The following is a 24030-nucleotide window of genomic DNA, read 5'->3' as shown; positions in this document are numbered from 1 at the left end:
CTTGTGTTTTACACAACCAGCCTCTCATGATCTACTATGATCCAAGAGGAGAAAAATGTTTACAACATCTGTAGATTGATAATCTGAACCAAGGTTGATGTTTTTATTTCTCTATTCAGTTTTTATATTTTCCTCATATGAAGTCCAGATTTCTTTGGGAACATTTAACAAGAAGAAGTCCTATTCAGAAATATGTTTATTTAAATCTTACAATTAAAGAAATAAACAATGACAATAGTCAAGTAGCATACACATTAACATATTTGTAATGTTCTACAGCTGTGATTGGACTAGACAATTTTGGAAAGCTACCCAATTTAGAGTATCACATTACCTTGACAACCCTTCTTGTTTTTGTCATAGCTCATGGCTGTGGACATATCTACACATCTCCAGCAATGCCCCCCGCCTCACCCACACATCCAGATACACACACCAAATAGCACGCTATGTTTTCAATCGCAGTTAAACATTGGGATAACCCTATAAGTCCCATATTTACATGAACGATTCCCAACCTTCCACTCTCAAAATGTCGTTGTGATTACAGATTTGCAGATGACCATGTCACTTTTTTAAATTATAAAAACTTGACCAAAATTGGATCCAAATGTTTACTAAACCCCACTAAAAAGTGTCTGGTTCAATATTTCTGGGCACAGCAACTGCTTGTCGGTTATGCTGTGTGTGTGTGAGGTGCATGGAAAGAGTGTGTGTGAGTTGTGTGTGTAAGAGATTTACATTTACATTTAGTAGACGCTCTTATCCAGAGCGACTTACAGTAAGTACAGGGACATTCTCCCAGAGGCAAGTAGGGTGAAGTGCCTTGCCCAAGGACACAACGTAATTAGCATGGCCGGGAATCGAACTGGCAACCTTCAGATTACTAGCCCGATTCCCTCACCACTCAGCCACCTGACTCCAGAGATGCCCCCCCCTCCCCCTCCACAGGTGACCTGCCTGGAGAGACCTATCTCTACAGCTGTGTCTAATCTGACCTTCCCAATTTAATAGGATTGGCTGGTCAGAGAAGATTGTTAACTGGAGCCTAATCCACAACCGTAAGGTGCTCTAAAACAGGCTTTACCTCCATTACACTAAACCAGCAGGACACACTTGAGGTTAGTTCAGTTCAGAACATCAGGGGCAACACACACACACACACACGTTTCTGGAGAGGTACACACCCACAATCCTGTAGATACAATCGGACAAAAAGTTCCCCCTGCCCTTAATCTCCCTTTATAGTGCTGCTACCCTCAACCTATCCCTTTGAAGCAATTTGATTGGATTTGACAGGTGTAAACAATACTACAGAAGCCAATCAGTGGGCACGCTGACTACTGCAATCTAGCGTATGCCTGTCAAATCCCATTAGACGTCCACACATGCTTCTGATACAAGGCTCCCGGTCAGGGGTGTCAAATCCTGGTCCTCAGGGGCCGCCTGTCCTGTATGTTTTAGATGTTTCCCTGCTCCAACACACCTCATTCAAATGAATGGGTCGTTATCAAGCTCTGTGGAAGCCTGATAACGACCATTCATTAGGACCAGAATTCGACACCCCTGCTCCCGGGGTTAAACTCAAAGTCTTAATGACTTTTTTTTACTTAATAACTTCTCTATGGGCCAGAGTGAGAGGAAAGGGTTTCATTTCAATTGGAAAGCACCTGTGGCATCCACAACATCACTCAGATCTTAGCGGGGTTGTGGGAGTCACATGACAACACCGTGGGGTTTGAAGACGCAGATGCCCAAGTAAGGTTAACGGCTGAGGCCGATGTCCCAGGGGTTAATTTCAATTGGACTATTGTCACCAACGCACGTCAACACAGTGTGACCTGATCACAATGTTGTCAGGTGGGCTACGTTAACACTGAGAACATGCACCTGCTGAAAACCTGCAGGAATTTATAAATATATGTACACAGTGAAGCTTTGAACAGTCATGAATGGAAATGTGTGAATGAAAAGTTTGTTTTGTTGTCGATTCCTCGTCCTGTGTTATGGCTTCTTCTCCTTCAGTTTATCCTTGATTTTCTGGGGCTCGTCGTACTGTATCAACCTCAGAATGTCCTTGTTTTCCATCACACCCTGGATGAACTCTCCCTCTGAGATCTTTTCTGAAAACCCACACAGAGAGAGAACCATATGTTTAGGACGAGACATCAAGACAGCCTAGAGCATGCCTACGTCAACCCTTTAAATGACAGTTTGAAATGACAGTTTGAAGTTACAGTTTTAAAATAACAGTTTTAAAAACGAGTTTTAAAAGAAGCAGTCCTGTGTCTTGCCACTCTCACCATCTTCTTTCTTTCCAAAGAAGTTCCAGATCTTGTCGGCTCTCTTCTCCGGTGTGTTTTCGTCCTCCGAGAGGTTTTCTTGATCGTCAGCAGAGATCATGCTGAATATTGACTTCAAGGAAGCCAAAGCAGACAGAGAGAAAAGTGTCAATTCATCCATAATCAAGGTGATCTATGATTTATGAATACATCACGATTCTAAAACCCAGTGCTTGATTTACACATAAATCCACTCATCCCGTTTATAATAAATAATGAACTGTGTTTATGTCATCATGTAACTTCTAACTTTGATATCTAAAGTTTTTCTTTCCCCCGTCTATTTAGATTTTATGGGAGTCAGGTGGGTGAGCGGTGAGGGAATCGGGCTAGTAATCAGAAGGTCGCCAGTTCGATTCCCCGGCTGTGCCAAATGACGTTGAGGCCCTGCTTGCATCGGGGGTATGTCCCTGTACTTACTGTAAGCTAAATGGCTAAATGTAATGTAGATGATCAATTATGATTCTGAAACCCAGTGCTTGATATATTAAACAACAAAATTACACAACCAAGTAACAGTCACGCATATCAAAAAAGTAACTCCATAACTCCTAACAAACGTTTTATTGTTTGCCTTTACCTTGACGATCTCCTGGATCTCGTTCTTGCTGATGGTGCCGTTGCCATCGACGTCGTAGAGGGCGAAGGCCCACTCAAGTTTCTGCGTGGTCTTGCCTCCGGAGGTGAGGTGAAGAGCTACGATGTACTCCTTGAAGTCCAGCGTACCGTCCGCGTTGGTGTCGAAGCTCCTGAACACGTGACGGGCATAGTCTGAGGGGTCCGCTCCAGGGAAGAAGCTGGCGTAGATGCCCTCAAACTGCTCCTTGGAGATCTTCCCCCCGGGGCATTCCTTGAGGAAGGTCTGGTACCAGGTACACAGCTCAGCCTCGGTGTACTTGGTGTTGGACTTCAAGTCTTCCAGGAGTTCCTTAGACAGCGCGCCGCTCTTGCTGTTCCCCATGGCGGGACAGACACACCAAGGTAAGGGGAGACGACCTGGTTTGCTAAAACTCGACTTCTTCTTTGGTTCTCGCTCTAGTTCTCACTCGCTCTCTATCACTTCTTGTTCGTCTCTCTCACTTGATAACTCTCTGAGTGTCTCCTTTCTAGCTAACCTCTCTCTATAATTCTGTCTCCCTCTCTTTCTGTCACTCTCTCTCTCGCTCCTGGTAAATAACAAAAGCTCTTTGTCGGCCCTGTGTTTCACTGTCCCCCTGGACAAGCCCACAAAATGCTGAATGGGATTACAGTCATCACTACTTCAATCCAGACAGCCTGTCTTGAAGCTTAAGGGGGGGATAACCACCTCACACAACTGTGACATATTTTGAAGACACATTCGCAGGCTGTGAATCACAGGGACACAATTAGCCTGAGTCCTGCATCATGGGAGGTACGACGGACTTAATCCAGATTAGCAAGGAGATTCAAATCAGATTCTTCTTCCAGGTTTTTCAAGATGAATGTCTGGTGAATGCAAATCTCAGCATATTGTTCTTCGAAATTTAGAATTCAGATGTAATGGGATGATTTACTTTAGATAATGAAAATGTTTTCTCAGACTAAAAAATACTCTATCAAAGGTACAATAGGTAAGGTTTTTTTCAGTAAAAAAAAAGAAAAGCCCCCCCCCCCCTATAAACACATCGTGTGAGCTAATGAGGCTCACACAGCAACACAGAGTTTTGTGTGGGAAATCCAATAAACGTTTACCATTAGACCAAAAGGACAAACTGAGTGACCAGACGTCTTCCAGACTAGGGTGGTCTGGTGTCCATGGTCAACAAGTCCCCTGGCCTCACGTGCCATTCCCCGGGGTTTAAACCTGCTACAGCTGTCTCACTAACACAGGACCACCTCCCACTTAACTTTAGCCAGCGAGGCCACCGAAAAATGAGCAGTGTGTTGGCGCAGTTGGGTGGAATTCTCACTGTACCTGGGACTGAGTTAACCAGAATCGGCTCAGTAACGTAAGCTCCAGTAAGAAGATGTCTCCTGGGGGTCCAGGACAGATTAGCCGCCATCTGTCTCTCGGGTAACTTGGAGCTCTGTGGGCACAGGTAAATAAAGAGCCTTTTCTGTATTTTGCCCGTTTGTTTTCTTGTTCTCGTTTGTAGTTTTGTAAGACAGAAGAATGCAGATTTTTCTGATTCCCATGTTGGGCATTTTGCTGAATCTGTGTCTATTTGGGTTGGCATTAGCCGCCTTGCTAGCTGATGGGTGGATGGATGGATGGTCGTATGTATTGACAGCTGGATGGAGGCATGGAAATTTTTGAGAACAACATGGCGAAATGGTCGCTGGGCCTTTCAAGGCAGCAGATACCTCAGAGCTAACGTGAAGACACAAGTGAGGACAAACAACCTTTAAAACCCTTTAATTTGCCCCCATTAACCTCCTGAACTATGGTCAAATGATTCAGTTCAACCCCGGTATCTCTTTTAACCCCGCAATCATCATCATCCTCACCCTCCTCATTCTCCTCATCTAGTTTATGAGAAAGAGTGAATGTAGGTGTGTGTGGGCGTGCATGTTGCAGTGAGTTGCAGAGTAAGTGGCTGTGCTTGAGTGTGTGTGTGTGTCATGAGCTTGTGTGTGTGTTATGTGAGCTTGTGTGTGTGTGTGTGTGTGTCATGAGCTTGTGTGTGTGTATGTGTGTGTTATGACGATGGGGATGTGTCGGACAGAGTTGTCAGTATGTGCTGAGCTCATAGCATCTTAACTAACTAATCTTTATCTGTTATGATCTCTTTGTACTGTAATCAGACTAACGAGGCCTCAGTATCGAGGACTCAGTATATCTGTATTCTGGAACAGCATAATTACAGGCAGTTCTGTTCTGTCTTGTCGTCAGTACAAAGGGCCTCCTGAATATGGAAGGCTCCAAAACAAAGACATTAGGAAGATAGTGAGAGAGGAAAATAATGAATGAAAGAGAGAGAAACAGGGAAAACAAGGAAACATAGAGGGAGTGAGCCTCCTCTTCTCTTCTCTCCTCCTCTCTCCTCTTCTCTCGGTCTCTCTCTCCAATCCTCTCTGTGTGTGAACGTTTCATATGTGAATGTGTATGTGTTTTACATGTGTTTGTGTAAGGACAGTCTGAATCATTTCCTAAACGGCCCCTCGTACTCCGTGAACTCTGTCTCTTTGGATCTCCAGTAGGTGGGGTGTTTGTGCAAGCTACATACAAGCTAACCCTATAACCCTGACAATGGGCTTACACAAGCCTAATAGTGTTCTACTGCAAGAGGGGTCTTCTTTATCCTCATCGCAGATGCTTGCATCAGTGTTGCATGTTACTCTTCTTCCTCTACGGATCATCGAGCCCATCCTAAGGTCGTGATGGAGTAGTGAGACTGCAGGATGGCTGGATCAAGAAAAACATTCAAAAATCGTTTGTTGAGTTATATAATCAAATCAAATGTTTGCTGTACGATGATGACATAATGTCACAGAGATGTATCCCAACGTAAAGGAAACATGATATTTTTCTCAAAAACAGATTAAAGTCTTTGACCATGTTCTGCGATGCCCAAGAGTATCATACATCAAACTGAGGGATTAAAATGATGCTTTTATTTCATCATCAAATTCAGGCACGGCAGTGGGAACCTTCCCCTCTAAGGCATGTGGTTCACAGTATTACAGTACAAGCATCTTAGAGAGACAAACAGGAAACATGTTCCCCCTGCAAGTCTCCTGTTCAGGTAAGGCTTGCGTAAGAGCATCATGCAGGATAGATTGTTCAGGTAGACTCTGTGTCCTGTAGACGCTTACATGTGCTTCTCATCATGCTGGTTGGTTGGGCCAGAGCACAGAGATCAGCTACCAGCGTGATTACACAGTGAGTGGATGAGTGTAAGCTGGTACCTGGTACTTCTCTCTGATCCCGGCTGGTCCTGGAGACGGGCACGGAGAGAGAGATGGGAGGCGGGGGGATGGTGGGAGGCAGAGGGGTGGATGGGGGATGGATGGAGAGAGAAGGGGATGATGGGAGGCAGAGGGGTGGATGGGGGATGGATGTAGAGAGAAGGGGATGGTGGGAGGCAGAGGGGTGGCTGGGGGATGGATGGAGAGAGAAGGGGATGGTGGGAGGCAGAGGGGTGGATGGGGGATGGATGGAGAGAGAAGGGGATGGTGGGAGGCAGAGGGGTGGATGGGGGATGGATGGAGAGAGAAGGGGATGGAGGGAGAGAGAGAGGGGGGATGGAGGGAGAGAGGGGGATGGAGGGAGAGAGAGGGGGATGGAGGGAGAGAGAGGGGGATGGATGGAGAAAAAGAGAGATGAGGATGGGGTGAGAGGTGGATACACGAGGACCAACAAGGTCATTCCACCCCCCCCCCCCCCCTCCTCGCCTGGCAGGCATGGAGAGACTGGGATTGGACATAATCTAATCCCACCGTTTGCGGCTGAAGCGGTGGATGTACCTGTGTAAGCGTCCTGGTTGCATGTTTCAATCGCTCAGTCATCTGGCTTTAGTCCTGGACAAGGACAAACGACAACATGTTATATGAATACAGGGAACTTCTGAGAGTCATTTTGTATTTGGTGACGTAAGGGTAGAGAGTAGAGGAAGGTAGGAGACAAACAAATCTCCAATTGAAGTAAACTAAATGTAATTGTCCGTCAAAAAGATTACGAAACAGACAATTGCTCTAGTGAAAGAAATGACATGAAATGGACTTGGAAAATATAATGAAACATAGTCATAATGAAGCATAGTCATAATGAAACTCAAGATTTGATCAAACCTACGAAATGACATGAGTTGACTGAGAACGTACTGTGATTGTTGAAGAGTGATGTTCAGACAAGCTCTGCGAAGCCTGCCTCAAACCTTAAGCATCACCATAATCATCTTTATCTTAGTCATCATCACCATCATAACCCTAACCCATCATCATCATCATCCTAACCCATCATCATCATACTAACCCATCATCATCATCATAACCCATCATCATCATCCTAACCCTAACCCATCATTATCATCACCATCATAACCCTAACCCATCATCACCATCATAACCCTAACCCATCATCATCATCATAACCCTAACCCATCATCATCATCATCCTAACCCATCATCATCATCATAACCCTAACCCATCATCACCATCATAACCCTAACCCATCATCATCATCATCCTAACCCATCATCACCATCATAACCCTAACCCATCATCATCATCATCCTAACCCATCATCATCATCATAACCCATCATCATCATCCTAACCCTAACCCATCATTATCATCACCATCATAACCCTAACCCATCATCATCCTAACCCATCATCATCCTAACCCATCATCATCATAACCCTAACCCATCATTATCATAACCCTAACCCATCATCATCATCATCATCCTAACCCATCATCATCATCATCCTAACCCATCATCATCATAACCCTAACCCATCATTATCATCACCATCATAACCCTAACCCATCATCATTATCCTAACCCATCATCATCCTAAACCTAACCCATCATCATCCTAACCCTAACCCATCATCATCCTAACCCTAACCCATCATCATTATCCTAACCCTAACCCATCATTATCCTAACCCATCATTATCCTAACCCTAACCCATCATCATTATCCTAACCCTAACCCATCATCATTATCCTAACCCTAACCCATCATCATCCTAACCCTAACCCATCATTATCATCACCATCATAACCCTAACCCATCATCATTATCCTAACCCTAACCCATCATTATCCTAACCCTAACCCATCATTATCCTAACCCTAACCCATCATCATCATCCTAACCCTAACCCATCATCATCATCCTAACCCTAACCCATCATCATTATCCTAACCCTAACCCATCATTATCCTAACCCTAACCCATCATCATCATCCTAACCCTAACCCATCATCATCATCCTAACCCTAACCCATCATCATCATCCTAACCCTAACCCATCATCATTATCCTAACCCTAACCCATCATCATCCTAACCCTAACCCATCATTATCATCACCATCATAACCCTAACCCATCATTATCCTAACCCTAACCCATCATCATCCTAACCCTAACCCATCATTATCATCACCATCATAACCCTAACCCATCATTATCCTAACCCTAACCCATCATCATCATCCTAACCCTAACCCATCATTATCCTAACCCTAACCCATCATCATCATCCTAACCCTAACCCATCATCATCATCCTAACCCTAACCCATCATTATCCTAACCCTAACCCATCATCATCATCCTAACCCTAACCCATCATCATTATCCTAACCCTAACCCATCATCATCCTAACCCTAACCCATCATTATCATCACCATCATAACCCTAACCCATCATTATCCTAACCCTAACCCATCATCATCCTAACCCTAACCCATCATTATCATCACCATCATAACCCTAACCCATCATTATCCTAACCCTAACCCATCATCATCATCCTAACCCTAACCCATCATTATCCTAACCCTAACCCATCATCATCATCCTAACCCTAACCCATCATCATCATCCTAACCCTAACCCATCATTATCCTAACCCTAACCCATCATCATCATCCTAACCCTAACCCATCATCATCATCCTAACCCTAACCCATCATTATCCTAACCCTAACCCATCATCATCATCCTAACCCTAACCCATCATCATTATCCTAACCCTAACCCATCATCATCCTAACCCTAACCCATCATTATCATCACCATCATAACCCTAACCCATCATTATCCTAACCCTAACCCATCATCATCCTAACCCTAACCCATCATTATCATCACCATCATAACCCTAACCCATCATTATCCTAACCCTAACCCATCATCATCATCCTAACCCTAACCCATCATTATCCTAACCCTAACCCATCATCATCATCCTAACCCTAACCCATCATCATCATCCTAACCCTAACCCATCATTATCCTAACCCTAACCCATCATCATCATCCTAACCCTAACCCATCATCATCATCCTAACCCTAACCCATCATTATCCTAACCCTAACCCATCATCATCATCCTAACCCTAACCCCAGTGGCGATTTTAGAGTCTTTTTAGGGGTGCTCAAGCACACCTAAATTTCATGTCAGCACTCCTAAAAAAATTAAAAAATAATAATAATAATATAAACTTAAATACGTTTTAGTGCTCTAACGTAAGTGTTTGCAAACGTGTCTGTTAGTGACAGATGACAAACAATTACAGGTTCAAAGGGCTTTAAACAGGTTTAATATCCAGTGTCGCCAAGCTCCTTTAACGTTGGTAGTCTGCCAGTAAAACCAAAGGAGAAGTAGGTAGTTAATCTCATGGCGCAGATTTCAGTTTTTTAATTCATACAATATTTTGCACAATAATAAATACTTTTACTAATTGTTATCCAGTGAAATTAGTGATTTATTAGCAAGGGGGTTTAACACTTTTGCAAGGCACTGTATCCATGTCACATTCTCATTGGGGGCTGAGCCCCCCTAAAGGTCTGATCCTAGAATCGCCCCTGCCTAACCCTAACCCATCATTATTCTCATCATCACATCACTATTTCAACACAGTGGATTTAATCACTCATGCAATCAGAGCCACCTCTTTCAACAGCAGTACCAAGGCTCCATACAGACTAGTTTTTTCATTCTCTGCTGCGGGTTGGCTGGTGTGGCATTCAAAGAATACCAATTTAAGATTTTCTGTTGCTCATTTGAAGGCATTAACAATGTTTGTGTTTTTTGCCATTTTTGTCGGTGGGCCCGACATCTGGAAAGAAACTATACACCCCCGCCAGGATTAGGATTGCGTCATTTCTGAAAACATATCTTATGCTCTCGTGCATACTTTAAGAACAGTCACCCCCGCCAGGATTAGGATTGCGTCATTTCTGAAAACATATCTTATGCTCTCGTGCATACTTTAAGAACAGTCATTCACTAGGTAGGAGAGACACTTTGATTTTTGTGCCCTCTTACCATCCTCCTTCTCCTGTCTGGTCAGGCTACACAGACACATCCTCCTTCTCCTGTCTGGTCAGGCTACACAGACACATCCTCCTTCTCCTGTCTGGTCAGGCTACACAGACACATCCTCCTTCTCCTGTCTGGTCAGGCTACACAGACACATCCTCCTTCTCCTGTCTGGTCAGGCTACACAGACACATCCTCCTTCTCCTGTCTGGTCAGGCTACACAGACACATTTAGTCATTTAGCAGTTGCTCTTATCCAGAGCAACTTACAATAAGTACAGGGACATTCCCCCCGAGGCAAGCAGGGTGAAGTGCCTTGCCCAAGGACACAACGTCATTTTGCACGGCAGGAATCGAACCGGCAACCTTCTGATTAATAGCCCGACTCCCTAACCGCTCAGCCATCTGACCCCCACACATCAGCTACACACCCAGCACACATATTCACCATTAGACCAGGAAAACAACTATGGTTGGAAGGCTGCTTCGGGGAATGTGTTTAGCAGTGAGTAGCAAATATCTTTAGTGAAGGGATGATGACTTTGATAGAGAGGAACAATGAGCTTCTCTCCTGTCCTTGTCTCAAGTCCTCCTGCAGAATGTAATTACAACCTCATGAAAAATACATTTTAGTAATTTAGCAGACGCTCTTATCCAGAGAGAAAAAATAAAAATCCATTTGCTGAAGAGCCAGAATCTGTTTTCTCCTGACATCTGCCACCTCTTAAGCATATTTCCCAAAGCAGTTTTCTTGCATTTCCATGGAACATCCTGCCTAAGTCAATCAGCAGGTCATCAAAGACCAGCGGATTTATTGTGTAGGCACACGCGACATGAGTCACACACACACACACAGGGAGTTTCCTTGTGTCATTTACAGCTCAATGACTGCCCTCTTTTCGAAATCAGCATAGCTTTTAACAAAATATATATTTTTAAATAAAATAAAATAAATGCTAAAGATATGTCTGACGCTAACTTTTGGAAGGACGGTACAGAGGCGCCCGACCTTTGAGCAGTATACCAGATTGAAGAGTAAGCTGGAAGTAATCTTTTATATTGCTATGCTCAAGGAAATAGGCTAAGGTTTTAGATATGACAATAGACCAAAGGTCTGGAGCATAATTTGCCCTTTAAAATAAATAACAGTCAAAGACTTAGGGGGAGGAGAGAGAGACGGGGATGAGGCTGGGCAATAGAGAGAGAGAGAGAGAGAGAGAGAGAGGGAGAGAGTGAAAGGGAGAGAGAGAGAGAGAGAGAGAGAGAGAGAGAGAGAGAGAGAGAGAGAGAGAGAGAGAGAGAGAGAGAGAGAGAGAAAGATAGAGCAAGTCAGAGAGTGGGAGTTCAAATGAACAAGGGACCGGCTAAAAGACTCAGATGATTGGTTGTCAGGGAGCCTCGCGGGGCAGAGAAGGGAAAAGGAGAAGCAGGACAGAATGAAAGACAGAATCCTACAATCAAGGTAGTCGCCGGACCTCATCCCCCACAGCGAAGGATGATCACCGCGGCACTCCTACACCTCATCCGCCACGGACCCTCCGCCGTAACCAGATTATGAAGATTTGATACATTTTATGGAAAACACGTCTGGCGACGAATCAAAAGACTGGATTAGTTGCCTTTTCATCTCCTCTCGTGTCTTAGCCAGCCGTCCGCCCGGCGCCGGCGTTGAGACCATGGGGCTGGAGCGAGGCCAGCGGGCGTCCCTCGCCATCACCCTCAACTTCGTGGCGTTCGCCTTCGCCGTCTCGGCCGTGAGCACCAGCTACTGGTGCGAGGGGACCCGGAAGGTGGTGAAGCCGTTCTGCACGGGCCCGGTGACGGTGAGGCAGTGGTACTGCATCCGCTTCAACAGCTCCAACATCAACGACAGCAGGCTGGTCCAGTACATCTGGGAGAGCGGAGAGGAGAAGTTCCTCATGAGGAAGTTCCACACCGGCATCTGGTTCTCCTGCGAACAGGCAGCAGACATGAATGGTGAGGGGCGGCGTGGGGGTTCCAGCCGCTGGAACAAGCGGTACTCTTTATGTGGGTCTTCGAAGAGTTCTTGAACGGTTTTGAAGAGAAATGGGGAAAGTACACAGTTCTACTGTAGAACAGGTCTGTGGAGATTTCTGGAATTGTTGCACAGATACCTCTGTCACAGTTCTATGGAAGGGTCTTGAACAGTTGTAGAATGGGAAATAGGTTAGAAAACAGTTACTGTACTGAATGTAGGACAGATTTAGGGCTGTTCTGTGTAAATTAAATGAACAGGATGTTATCCAGTAGGATCAGAAGAGGATCAATTTAAATCAACTTTCTTCAGCCATTTGAGTTCATTCAAATGTTTTGTTTAAACTGACGTTTCATAGAGATGGATTGTAAGTTAAACCGAATATTACAAGTATACTATATGTCCATTGTTGCAAGACTGAATTTTAACGAAGCTGTTTAAACTCTGAGAAAAAGGACATACACTTTGGGGTCTTAGTCTAGGAACAAGCCCCCTTGTATGTTTTGTTGTGGTTGGCTACACAAGTTGGACCTGAAAGTGCAAGGTTCATCTTTAACAGCAAAGTGATGTTCCTCCACATGATCATCTCTGCTCTGATGAGAGAGCACCCAGGCAACGAGCTGAACAGTAGGAGAGAGAGGAGAGAGAAATAGAAAGAAAATGGGGGAGAGAGAGAGGACAGAGAAGGTCGGGGGGAGAAGGATAAAGAATGGGGGAGAGAGAGAGAGAGATACACAACTATATTAACTATAGTCAACTTAGATGTATACCAAAGTGTTACAGATATATATATATGTATATAAAATATATTGAATCACAAAAGAATATTAACAAAGGCATGTTGTTTCCGTCCTGAAGGGTTTGACTGCAGAGACTTCTTTGAGATCGCACCAGAACATGAAAGAGGTGAGAACCTCGCACACACACACCTCGCACACACACACCTCGCACACACACACCTCGCACACACACACCTCTCAGCAGACACACTAAACTCTGTACTACCGGAGGAACAGTCAGTCACATATGAGTTAAACACAAGACGCGTACGCTTTCAAAGGAACCATCCGGAAAGGTTTTCCTCAGATTCAACAAAAACAATGGTACTCTGCACCCATAACATTTTAATGCAATTAAATAGCTTAACTCTGTCTGGCTTGTTCTGTCAGTCAGGGTAATACCGTTAAACTAAACCTGTTTACAAACATTAGTTAATTAATCCTGTCGCTCCCAAAGATCCATGGTTACTTAAAGTTCCACCTCACCACGTCCACACTTCCTGTTTTGTAATCTAAACTGATTGGTTCCTGGACACGTTTCCCTCCTTGTGGTGTGACCCCTGCACCTATGCTGTCCATGCTGCCCCTACTGTCCCCTCACCTGTGTTCAGGTGGGTTGTGGCTCTACTGTTACTAAGCTGTCCCCTCACCTGTGTTGCTAACCTGTCCCCTCACCTGTGTTGCTAACCTGTCCCCTCACCTGTCTCCAGGTGTGCTGTGGCTGTGCATCGTGGCAGAGCTCCTGTACCTTACGCTGCTCTTCATGGGAGGAATCTTGATGACAGTTGAACAGTGTCCCTGCTTCAGCGTCATGAACAAGCTGAAACTCAACGCCTTCGCCGCCATGTTCACCGCACTGTCGGGTAGGACGCGCGTGTAACATGCGCAGTGTAGCTCATACACACTCACTTACACACACACAAGTTTTAAAAAGGAAATCTGAGTGAAGTGAAATCTTGAGGGAAGGCTCAATCCCCACAAAAATACTATGTTATGGGTCCATCAGACACGCAAACACTGGGTGAGTGATGTCAAACATGACCACCACACTAGGGCTCCAGACATAGGTGGAAATCCCGGGGGGGAGAGGGGGGACACGACCCCCCCATCCTGGGAAAATATGATTTGTCCCCCCCAATAAATCACTGTAAACATAACTATGTAATTTCAATAATATTAATAATACGCAATGAAAGCACTTTGCTGATTATGGACACAGTGGCGCTTTTTTAATGTGCTATGTGTTACAGCAGTAATTTTGGTGTCCCCCTCGGGAATTGCTCTTGAGAAAATGTCATATAATTGTCCCCCCCAAAGTTGATAACAGATTTTCGCCACTGGCTCCATACCATGCCAGCCCCGGAGCCTTGATAGGACTGAGGCTGGCATGCTGCTGCCCGTCTAACAGGGTAGAGACGCTGGGTCAGGATCAGCCGTGAGAGCTGTCGAAAGGAAGCCAGTGTGTGGCAATATCAGGCCACTGGGGGAGGGGGGTTATGTAACAAGAACCTGGCAACCCTGAGCTTTGCTTCTCTACTGGTCTGCTGCCCACCACTCAGCACCGGCTGGGATACACGGACAGGGACCTGAGAGAACCGGACACAAAGGCAGAAGATGAGAGAGGGGAGGAGGTAGGCGAAGAGCGAGGCAGGGAAGGAGAGCGGTAGGGACAGGCAGAGACAATCGGAGACCCAGAAAGAGGGAGGTAGAGGAGAAGAGAGCGATGGAGACTGAGGCAGAGGAACTGTCTCCCTACAGAGTTTGAAGTCGTTGGTTATTGATTGCTTTGCTTCCCTTTGCTCCTGTCGGTCGCTGTTTCTGTTTCTCCCTTGCACGCCCCGTCTTCATCGCTCTCTTTCACTGTCTCCGCCTCTCTCTCTCTTTCCCTGACTCTGTGCTGTGTACCCTGTCTGTTGTCCTCATATTAAAGTTCATCTTGCCCTCAGAACGGTGACAGCTCATGGGTCACACAGATGTCATCGTCAGCTGCATCCCATCAGTAATCACTCTCTGTCGGGATTCACTCATGTTTCAATCACTGGTGGCGGAGCCATATTACATTCCCCAGAGCTCTATCCAGCATGTGAGGACAAAAGCTAGCTCATATGTTCAGATAAAATGCTAGTTGAGAGCTAGAAAAACGTTAGCTCAAAGTTAGCCCTGTGCTAGAAGGAGGAGGGCTGGAGGGCCGTCCAAAGGCTGTGTATGATCTGTTCGCTGCCTCCAAGGATTTGACGGTTTGCGGACTAATCGGACTGGAGCTGTGGCAGTAGTGTGGGGCCATGGCAAGGTCTGCTCACAGGAGTCCCACCTCCACCTCCTCCACCTCCACCTCCTCCTCCTCTCTGTCCCCCTCTTTTTCCTCTTCCCTCCATCCTCCATCTCCCTCCCCCATCTCCCCTTTCCTCCTGCCTCCTCCCCCTCCTCCTAACCCCCCCGTCATAAACACTAATCCCCCAGCAGCAGGCTGAGAGGAGCCTTGATGAAAGATGGACAAGAGGCTGCGAAAGGACACTCACACACTCTCTGCATAAGTGTTTCTCTCTCTCTTTTGACTAAGATCTCACACACACACACAACCCTGGTTACATACACAGCTATTTGTTTCTCACACACACATATACTATAAGTTGAGTGTCTCATAGTTCCTCACACACACACCTCACTGTAACTGCTCTCTGTAGACTGTGCTGATAGACCTGTGTTGTTGTTTGTGGTGTGTTTTCCCCCCTGACCCCTGACCCAGGCCTGTGTGGCATGGTGGCCCACATGATGTTCACCACCATCTTCCAGCTGGCCGTTGCCATAGGACCAGAGGACTGGAGGCCCAAGACCTGGGACTACAGCTGGTCCTATATGTAAGTGTAGCAGAGGTGGTTTGAGAGTTGCAGGGACAGGAGTTAGATTTGATCAGAACAAAATAGAGGACTAGATAATACAAATATCAAAGGGCAGTAGCTAGTAGACCTGCAGGCAAAATATAAATCACATAGCGGTTATAGAACTGAAAAGTTCCTCACCACGCATCATAGATTTACGTTGATGTTGCTCTGTGTGGAATTTACTTTTCTTATGCCCTTCAACTCATCCTCCATCCTCTCCTCCTCCTCCACCCTCCATCCTCTCCTCCTCCACCTCCTCCTTCTTCACCTCCTCCTCCACCCTCCATCCTCCTCCACCTCCTCCTCCTCCCTCCATCCTCTCCTCCTCCACCCTCCATCCTCCTCCTCCTCTCCTCCTCCTCCTCCACCCTCCATCCTCTCCTCCTCCACCCTCCATCCTCTCCTCCTCCACCCTCCTCCTCCTCCACCCTCCATCCTCCATCCTCTCCTCCTGTATTTCCTTCCCAACTTTTGACTTTCTCCTCCCTATTCTCCCCCCTCCCTTCTCGTCTTCTTTTCTCCCCCCTCTCATCCATCCTCACTTCCTTCTCCACCCCTCACCACTTCCTCTTCCGCCCCATCATTTCAATCTTCTTTTCTCCCCTCCACTTCCTCCTCCGTGTACTCTCTTCCTCCCCCCCCCCCGTCCCCTAGCCTGGCGTGGGGTTCTTTCGGTACCTGCATGGGTTCTGCGGTGGCCACTCTGAACCGCTACACCAAGACCATCGTGGAGTTCCAGTACAAGCGTCGGAACGTCGAGAAGAACATGAGGATTAAGCAGAAACTTCTAGAGCTGGATCTTCCGGAGCAGATGTGGGACATGTACCTGACGGCTGTGCCTGCTGGTACCGAGGCTCACCTGGACCTACCGGACACGGGGCCCGTTAACGGACGCAAACCGCCCAGCGGGACCAAGTACATGGTGGGCCTGGATGATGTTCCAGATCCGTACCTGGGTCGGCAGGGGGAGGAGTACTGCTAGAGATGACGACCACAACCGTGGTCCAGGACTGGGTCTCATAGGAGCTGGGACCCTGCCAAGCTCTGTGAGTCAGACCAAACACCCACACACGCATGTACACTAAACAACCTGTGTATGTGTTTGTGCCTGTGTGAGTGAGTGTGTGTGAGTGTGTGAGTGTGTGTGCATGTGTGTGCATGTGTGTGCATGTGAAGTGAATGAAGACCAGTCCCTGACATAGATCCAATTTTAATTACTTTTTTTGATGACAACAGTGTTGGAAATGAGTCTACGCCAAGCCAAAGTACATATCAATGGTGTAAGACTGCCCTCTAATGAACTGAAGTTGTAATCGCCTGCTGTAAAACAGTGCTGGGATGCAGTGGTTTGTAACTGTAATGATGTTGGCGCCCTCATGTGGACTAATATGGTATTACAGCATCACGATGGGAAGATAACTCTCCCATCATGGCCATTGACTGTTACTGCCAAACACATGTCAATCTACAATAAAGTGTGCTTGTGTTTTGTAAGAGTGGCTTTATCTGCATTAGGATCAAATGACATTAAGACTGTTAAGACAATAACATGAATAAAAGCTTTAACCAGAAAATGACCTCACAGAGTGTTGTGTCTTAGTCTTACAGTGTAGCAGAGTCGGTTTGGAACCATGCTCTGAGAAATTAACAACCCTATACATCTGCACGTGGGAGTCCTAATGGTCTAATGGTAGCATTGCGGTTCAAAATGAAGACAAAAATACAGTCAAAGGTTATCGATGCCGCTGAGGCCTGGAGACTGGGAGGCTAGTACCAGCCAAAGTCCTGGCCAGCCATCTGGTAGAAGCGCTGGTTGTGGGGCCTGTAGAAGAGTTTGAGGCTGTGCAGGGCCTGGGGATGGATTTGGACGTGTGGCCGGCCCTTGGTCCTCCCCAGGCAGTGAGGCTGGCTGCTCCCCTCGGGCTTCTTCAGACAGGGGAAACCTTTGGTCTTGTTGAAGTAGAAGTGCTTGTCCGTGATGATCCTCTGAAGGCCTAGGAAGTCCTGGACCTTTCCTACTTCCCCGGCCGGGTCGGAGATGAGCTTCTCCCCACTGACCAGGTGGATCTGGGCCCTGGGGAACCAGGCCAGCCAGCGCTCCAGGTGCTGGGCGTACAGTCCGATCCAGATAGGGCTCCAATGGGAGTCCACCTCCCCTATTTCGCCTCTGGCCTCCTCTGTTTCCCCCCTCCGGGGCTCCTCCCCCTCGGTCCTGTTCCGGAAGGCGAGGGCCTCGAAGCCGGGCACCCTGGGAGTCTTGGAGAGGATCTGGGTGTAGTCGGAGACCGCCCGGGTCACGGGGTCACGGACCACCACGATCAGCTTGACCCCCGGAGACATGGACCACACTCGGGCGGGGCTCTCTGAGGTCACAAAGTACCGGGGGGTCTTCTCCAGAACCACCTGGCCCTCCAGGGCCCGGGGCATCAGGCTCCTTGGGAGGGGGTAGAGAGAGGGGCGTGTGGGGGAGGGAGATTGGGGGGAGAAAGGCGGAGGGGAGGGGTAAGTGAGATCGGGGAAGGTAAGGGAGAGAGGGTGGGGGAGAAAGTGGGGGGTAAATGTGGGAGAGGGGAATGGGGACGGAAGGAAAGGGGGATAGGTGTAGAGAGGGGTGTGGGGAGCAAGAGGTTTGGGTGGTTTGAAGGGAAGGTTAAGGGGGACAGGGAGGGAATAGCAGGTTGTGGGAGGGAGGAGGGAGGAGGGAGGAGGGAGGAGGGGGGAGGGGGGAGGGACAAGTTCAGATGGAGGGGAAACAGGAGAGACGGGTTCAGTGAAGAGAGGGGAGGTTTAGAGAGAGGGGAGGTTTAGAGAGAGGGGAGGTTTAGAGAGAGGGGAGGTTTAGAGAGAGGGGAGGCAAGAGAGAGGGGAGGTTTAGAGAGAGGGGAGGTTTAGAGAGAGGGGAGGTTTAGAGAGAGGGGAGGTTTAGAGAGAGGGGAGGTTTAGAGAGAGGGGAGGTTTAGAGAGAGGAGAGGTTTAGAGAGAGGGGAGGTTTAGAGAGAGGGGAGGTTTAGAGAGAGGGGAGGCAAGAGAGAGGGGAGGTTTAGAGAGAGGGGAGGCAAGAGAGAGGGGAGGTTTAGAGAGAGGGGAGGTTTAGAGAGAGGGGAGGTTTAGAGAGAGGGGAGGTTTAGAGAGAGGGGAGGCAAGAGAGAGGGGAGGTTTAGAGAGAGGGGAGGCAAGAGAGAGGGGAGGTTTAGAGAGAGGGGAGGCAAGAGAGAGCGGAGGTTTAGAGAGAGGGGAGGTTTAGAGAGAGGGGAGGTTTAGAGAGAGGGGAGGTTTAGAGAGAGGGGAGGCAAGAGAGAGGGGAGGTTTAGAGAGAGGGGAGGCAAGAGAGAGGGGAGGTTTAGAGAGAGGGGAGGCAAGAGAGAGGGGAGGTTTAGAGAGAGGGGAGGTTTAGAGAGAGGGGAGGTTTAGAGAGAGGGGAGGCAAGAGAGAGGGGAGGTTTAGAGAGAGGGGAGGTTTAGAGAGAGGGGATGCAAGAGAGAGGGGAGGTTTAGAGAGAGGGGAGGCAAGAGAGAGGCGAGGTTTAGAGAGAGGGGAGGTTTAGAGAGAGGAGAGGTTTAGAGAGAGGGGAGGTTTAGAGAGAGGACAGGTTTAAAGAGAAAGGAGGTTTAGAGAGAGGGGAGGTTAAGAGAGAGGGGAGGTTAAGAGAGAGGGGAGGCAAGAGAGCTGTCATGAGCACAAACTGAACAACATATCAGATGAAACAAAAGACATCCAGAATATTCACTCTTATCTCTATGCAGCATCTGTGTGCTGTACATGTATGCTGTACCCCTACGCTGTATTTATATACTGTATATATATTATATGCTGTTCTATATCTATCTAAATGCTGTATTCTTACTCTATTTCCTGAGGGTTTATATCACCCTGCTCCATTGTCTCTCTCACAAGGCCTCTCTTCACTGGCCTCTCTCTCCAGCCTCTCTTTCTACTCTGGCCTCTCTCTCTCTCCAGCCTCTCTACTCTGGCCTCTCTCTCCAGCCTCTCTACTCTGGCCTCTCTCTCCAGCCTCTCTCTACTCTGGCCTCTCTCTCCAGCCTCTCTCCAGCCTCTCTCTCTACTCTGGCCTCTCTCTCCAGCCTCTATTTACTCTGGCCTCTCTCTTCAGCCTCTCTCCAGCCTCTCTCTCTCTCCAGCCTCCCTCTCTCCATGGTCCTGTACCCTCCATCACATGACAGGCTGAAGCCACTATCTCCTTGTCTCTGTCTTCATTTAACAGCATGTAATACCTGGGAGGAGGGAGATGGCTGGGAGAAAGAACTAAGTAACAAGAAAGCTGTACAGCGAGTAAGAGAGGAGAGAGAGAGAGAGCGACGGAGATGAAGGACAAGAGGAGGTAGGACTCAAATACAAGCAAAGTCCATTAGCGAACCCACTTTGATTTTACCCCAGAGACAAATGTCAGCGTTCGCAGAGTGAGTGCGCTGCTTTGTGTTGCATTGACTTGCTGCCTGCCATTTTCACTCGAAAAAGCGCTCAGAAGAAAGGATGGCGTTTCAATAGGAAGCTTGCTGGGGTCCTTTCACTGCCTCAGCGTGAGGGAGCTGGTCAGGCCCAGGGGGGGGGTGTTTGTGTAGAGCGTACTGCTATTGTGAGCAAGAGGTTTTCTTCCCATGGTGGACTTATTACGCAGGAGAAGCAGAGATGGTTCTAGAATGGTCAAGCTGACACATAGGGGGTTCTAGAACGGTCAAGCTGACAAATAGGGAGTTCTAGAACGGTCAAGCTGACAAATAGGGAGTTCTAGAACTGTCAAGCTGACAAAATGGGGCGAGAAACTTACATAACTCAGCCAACACTAGCATCCTATACGACATGCCCTCTTACTCTCTCTCTATCCCTATGGAACCCCTTGTCATCTCTCTCGCTCTCTCTCACTCTCTCTCTCTCTCTCAATATGCAAAAGAGAGAGAGGGAGGGAGAGAAGGTGAGTGCTTCCATATGGATGGATGAATGGATGGATAGGTGAGGTTCTCCACCTCTCTCTCTCTCTCTCTCTCTCTCTCTCTCTCTCTCTCTCTGTTATCTGTCTCTTTCTGTCTCTTTCTCCGCATCTTTTTCTCTCCCTGTCTCTTTTTCTCTTTTTGTCTCCCTCCCTCCCTCTGTGTGTGTGTGTTTCTTGGCATCAGCATCATCACTATGAACTTCATCCATCCTCATCAACAACAATACACTGCAGGACAATCTAAACCTACCTGTACCAATTCAACCCCCGTGCGTAATTCCGATCAAAAAAGTGAGGCTCCGAGCCAAGCGCGCGAATGTCTGGGTGAAGTCGTAGAAATTCCAAAAGCGCTCGTGTTCCGCCTTTCTTTACCCCTATGATGATGGCTTGCGGGAGTCTGCGGGTCGCGGTCCACTCCTTGTTGGGAGTGACCCCGTGCACACTTGGTTCACCTGTTATGCTGACCGTGGGTGTTGCGCGCACATCAATTAAATCCTTATTGCCAAAAGAAGTGTTTTTGCTGTTTAATTCTGTCCAACGCAAAACCTGCGATGATTGTTTCAAGTGCCTCGCGGTGTCATTCAGACCTGTGTCACAGCAGCCGGAGAGGATGAAGTAGAAGGAGGCAAAGACAACCGCCAGAGAGAACGTGAAGAGAAGTTTCTGCGAGAGTCGCGGGAAATCTTTCAGGTGGTGCGATACAGCCATCCCGTCTTTTGCAAACAAACAGAGGCCATTCTAACAACAAGCCATCACTTCGTTCGGTAAAGCTGTCTTTTATGTAAGCATAAGATCCTAATCATGATTCCATCCCTAAAACAGTAGCCTGTTTGTCTGTAGCCTGACCGGTCTGTCAGTCTGTCCCGCGCCACTTTGAAGACAAGAAGACAGGGTGCGAGTTTCATACCCGATTAGGAGTGTTTCGGTTGAAAGTGAGATTGCTAAAGAGACTAATCCTTTTTTACGATCCTCGGAAAAACATATCCCCCAAATCACACATGAGATAGACCCTGTTTGCACGGAACGATTATACGAAATAGGATTTTTTAAATTTATTTTTATCTTTAACGCTATTGCACTCTTTGCGTGTGCAAAAATTACAGGAATGGAGTCAAACAAAAAATACTTTATTTATGACCAATGTTCTTGACGTATTTTGGTTGTTTAAATATAACATGGAATGTTTTTCTCTGCGTTATCGTTATCCTTGTGCCAGGCATGACATCAGATGAAAGCAGGAGTAAATAAATACCAGAGAAGATCATCTCCAGAGGAGGTGTGTGTGTTTTCAGATTATTTTGACTGTTTTCACGGTATCCTGGGGCCAATCTCTTTCATGGGGGGTCAGCCAATATAACAATTATATTTAAGTCAGTTCCCATCACCTAAACTCCTGCCAAGAGACCATTAAAATGTCCCCACCCAAACCTAGGCCCTTGGTTCAGAGGTAGGGTGAGGTCAGAATTACATTTGGCCTATATAGGGAGTCAGGTGGCTGAGCGGTGAGGGAATCGGGCCAGTAATCATAAGGTTGCCAGTTCGATTCCTGTGCCAAATGACGTTGTGTCCTTGGGCAAGGCACTTCACCCTACTTGCCTTGGGGGGAATGTCCCTGTACTTACTGTAAGTCTGCTAAATGACTAAATGTAAATGTATTGTAAATGTAATGTAAATGTAAATGTAATGTAAATGGTCCCATCCTAGCCCTGACCACACCATACCATCACCACAATCTAAGACCACCATACCCTAGCCCTGACCACACCATACCTTCACCACACCCCATCTCTGACCACAGCCTACCCCATCCTCACGACACCCTATCCCTGACCACGCCCTAATCGTCCCCACACCCCACAAACCGTTACCCGTCTGAAACAGAGCCCAGTTCCCAGGGATGGCAGAGTCGTCACATGAGCCAGAGTGAACATGGTCCTTTATCCCCTACGATACCTGCTGCCAGGCTTGCCCACTAACCCCCCCCCCCTGCTCCCCCCTCCTCTCAGGCTGACCTGGATTCCTCACACATCTGCTATCGCTGTATAATATGAGTTGGAGGGTTATACCCGCTGTGGGATTACAGCCATGCCTCGTACGAGGCCAGGGACTCCATGTCGACCCGTCTGTTAGCAGGGATAAAGCCCTGTTTGTTCCGGAAAAATCACCGGTCTACCGGATTAACATCTGGAAAGGGTGGATGTAGGGTGGAAGGGGAGGGGTATGGTAATGATGGAGGAATGCTGACCTCTCCCAACCTTACCTTCTTCCATTCCTGCGCAGGCAGGAGTGTCAACACCCGATGCTTCATGCAGGAGCTTTCATGTGGGGGGGCGGCTGTGTTCTGGGGGTTTAAACCAAGTGCACCTTAAGTTGTTGCTCAGGTATGGGAGCAGACTGATTGCAAACTACCCTGTGCTTATCTATGTAGTGGAACTTCATACATCGAGTATTAGTTATAGTAGAAGTGTTTTATATTATATGTAATAAAATTATTCATATGTTAAAAGTTGTAGTAGGTATTGTTATACATGACATAGTAGTGGTGTTTAATGTTAGGTTTACTGTACACGTGTTATTGTCATCTGATTGGTCTAAAGCCAGTAGTGACATTGCTTGGAGATCTCCCTGACAAAACACACAGGTTGTAGTCGTGTGAGCAGCGTTCTAATGATCTGGGAAGACGCTGGGGTGAGGTACCGTCTTCTTAACCCTAACGCCCTGGCCGCAAACCCATCCGAGATAAGCAGGGAGTCAGACGGCTGAGCGGTGAGGGAGTCGGGCCAGTAATCCGAAGGTTGCCAGTTCGATTCCCGGCCGTGCCAAATGACGTTGTGTCCTTGGGCAAGGCACTTCACCCTACTTGCCTCGGGGGGAATGTCCCTGTACTTACTGTAAGTCGCTGACTAAATGTAAAATGTAAGCTCACCTAAGAGAACACCCTCCACTTCCCTCTCCTGAACAGAGGCTTTCAGAACACTCGGTCACCAGCGTCCATGCCAGGTCCGAGGAGGTCAGGTGGTACGTGTGTGGTGGAGAATATAGCTCATCTCAAGGGCCTCTGATCAATTCATCCCCATGAAGGATTAAGGCGCCACCTCATCTCAACCCAAACTCAC

General features: G+C 47.3%; 3 protein-coding genes across 3 annotated transcripts; 1 reads left to right on the top strand and 2 right to left on the bottom strand.

The window, feature by feature from the left end:
- Window positions 1–1990: 1990 nt before the first annotated feature.
- On the bottom strand, window positions 1991–3609 carry rcvrna (recoverin a). Its single transcript, XM_062486904.1, has 3 exons — window positions 2923–3609; window positions 2304–2415; window positions 1991–2123 (listed from the first exon to the last, which is right to left on the bottom strand). The coding sequence occupies exons 1-3, from the start codon at window positions 3301–3303 to the stop codon at window positions 2005–2007; spliced, it is 612 nt and encodes a 203-aa protein (XP_062342888.1). The 5' UTR covers window positions 3304–3609; the 3' UTR covers window positions 1991–2004.
- Window positions 3610–11509: 7900 nt separating this feature from the next.
- On the top strand, window positions 11510–17522 carry LOC134040516 (germ cell-specific gene 1-like protein). The gene is made up of 5 exons (XM_062486439.1): window positions 11510–12286; window positions 13164–13211; window positions 13795–13947; window positions 15831–15942; window positions 16621–17522. The coding sequence occupies exons 1-5, from the start codon at window positions 11884–11886 to the stop codon at window positions 16946–16948; spliced, it is 1044 nt and encodes a 347-aa protein (XP_062342423.1). The 5' UTR covers window positions 11510–11883; the 3' UTR covers window positions 16949–17522.
- LOC134040424 (heparan sulfate glucosamine 3-O-sulfotransferase 6-like) lies at window positions 17165–21730 on the bottom strand. Its single transcript, XM_062486420.1, has 2 exons — window positions 21165–21730; window positions 17165–18400 (listed from the first exon to the last, which is right to left on the bottom strand). The coding sequence occupies exons 1-2, from the start codon at window positions 21620–21622 to the stop codon at window positions 17734–17736; spliced, it is 1125 nt and encodes a 374-aa protein (XP_062342404.1). The 5' UTR covers window positions 21623–21730; the 3' UTR covers window positions 17165–17733.
- Between the last annotated feature and the right edge of the window lie 2300 nt (window positions 21731–24030).

The sequence above is a fragment of the Osmerus eperlanus genome, chromosome 2 (genome assembly GCF_963692335.1).
Source record: "Osmerus eperlanus chromosome 2, fOsmEpe2.1, whole genome shotgun sequence".
Taxonomy (NCBI): domain Eukaryota; kingdom Metazoa; phylum Chordata; class Actinopteri; order Osmeriformes; family Osmeridae; genus Osmerus; species Osmerus eperlanus.
The sequence above is the reverse complement of the archived record's forward strand: the minus strand, read 5'-3'. Positions and strand labels throughout refer to the sequence as shown.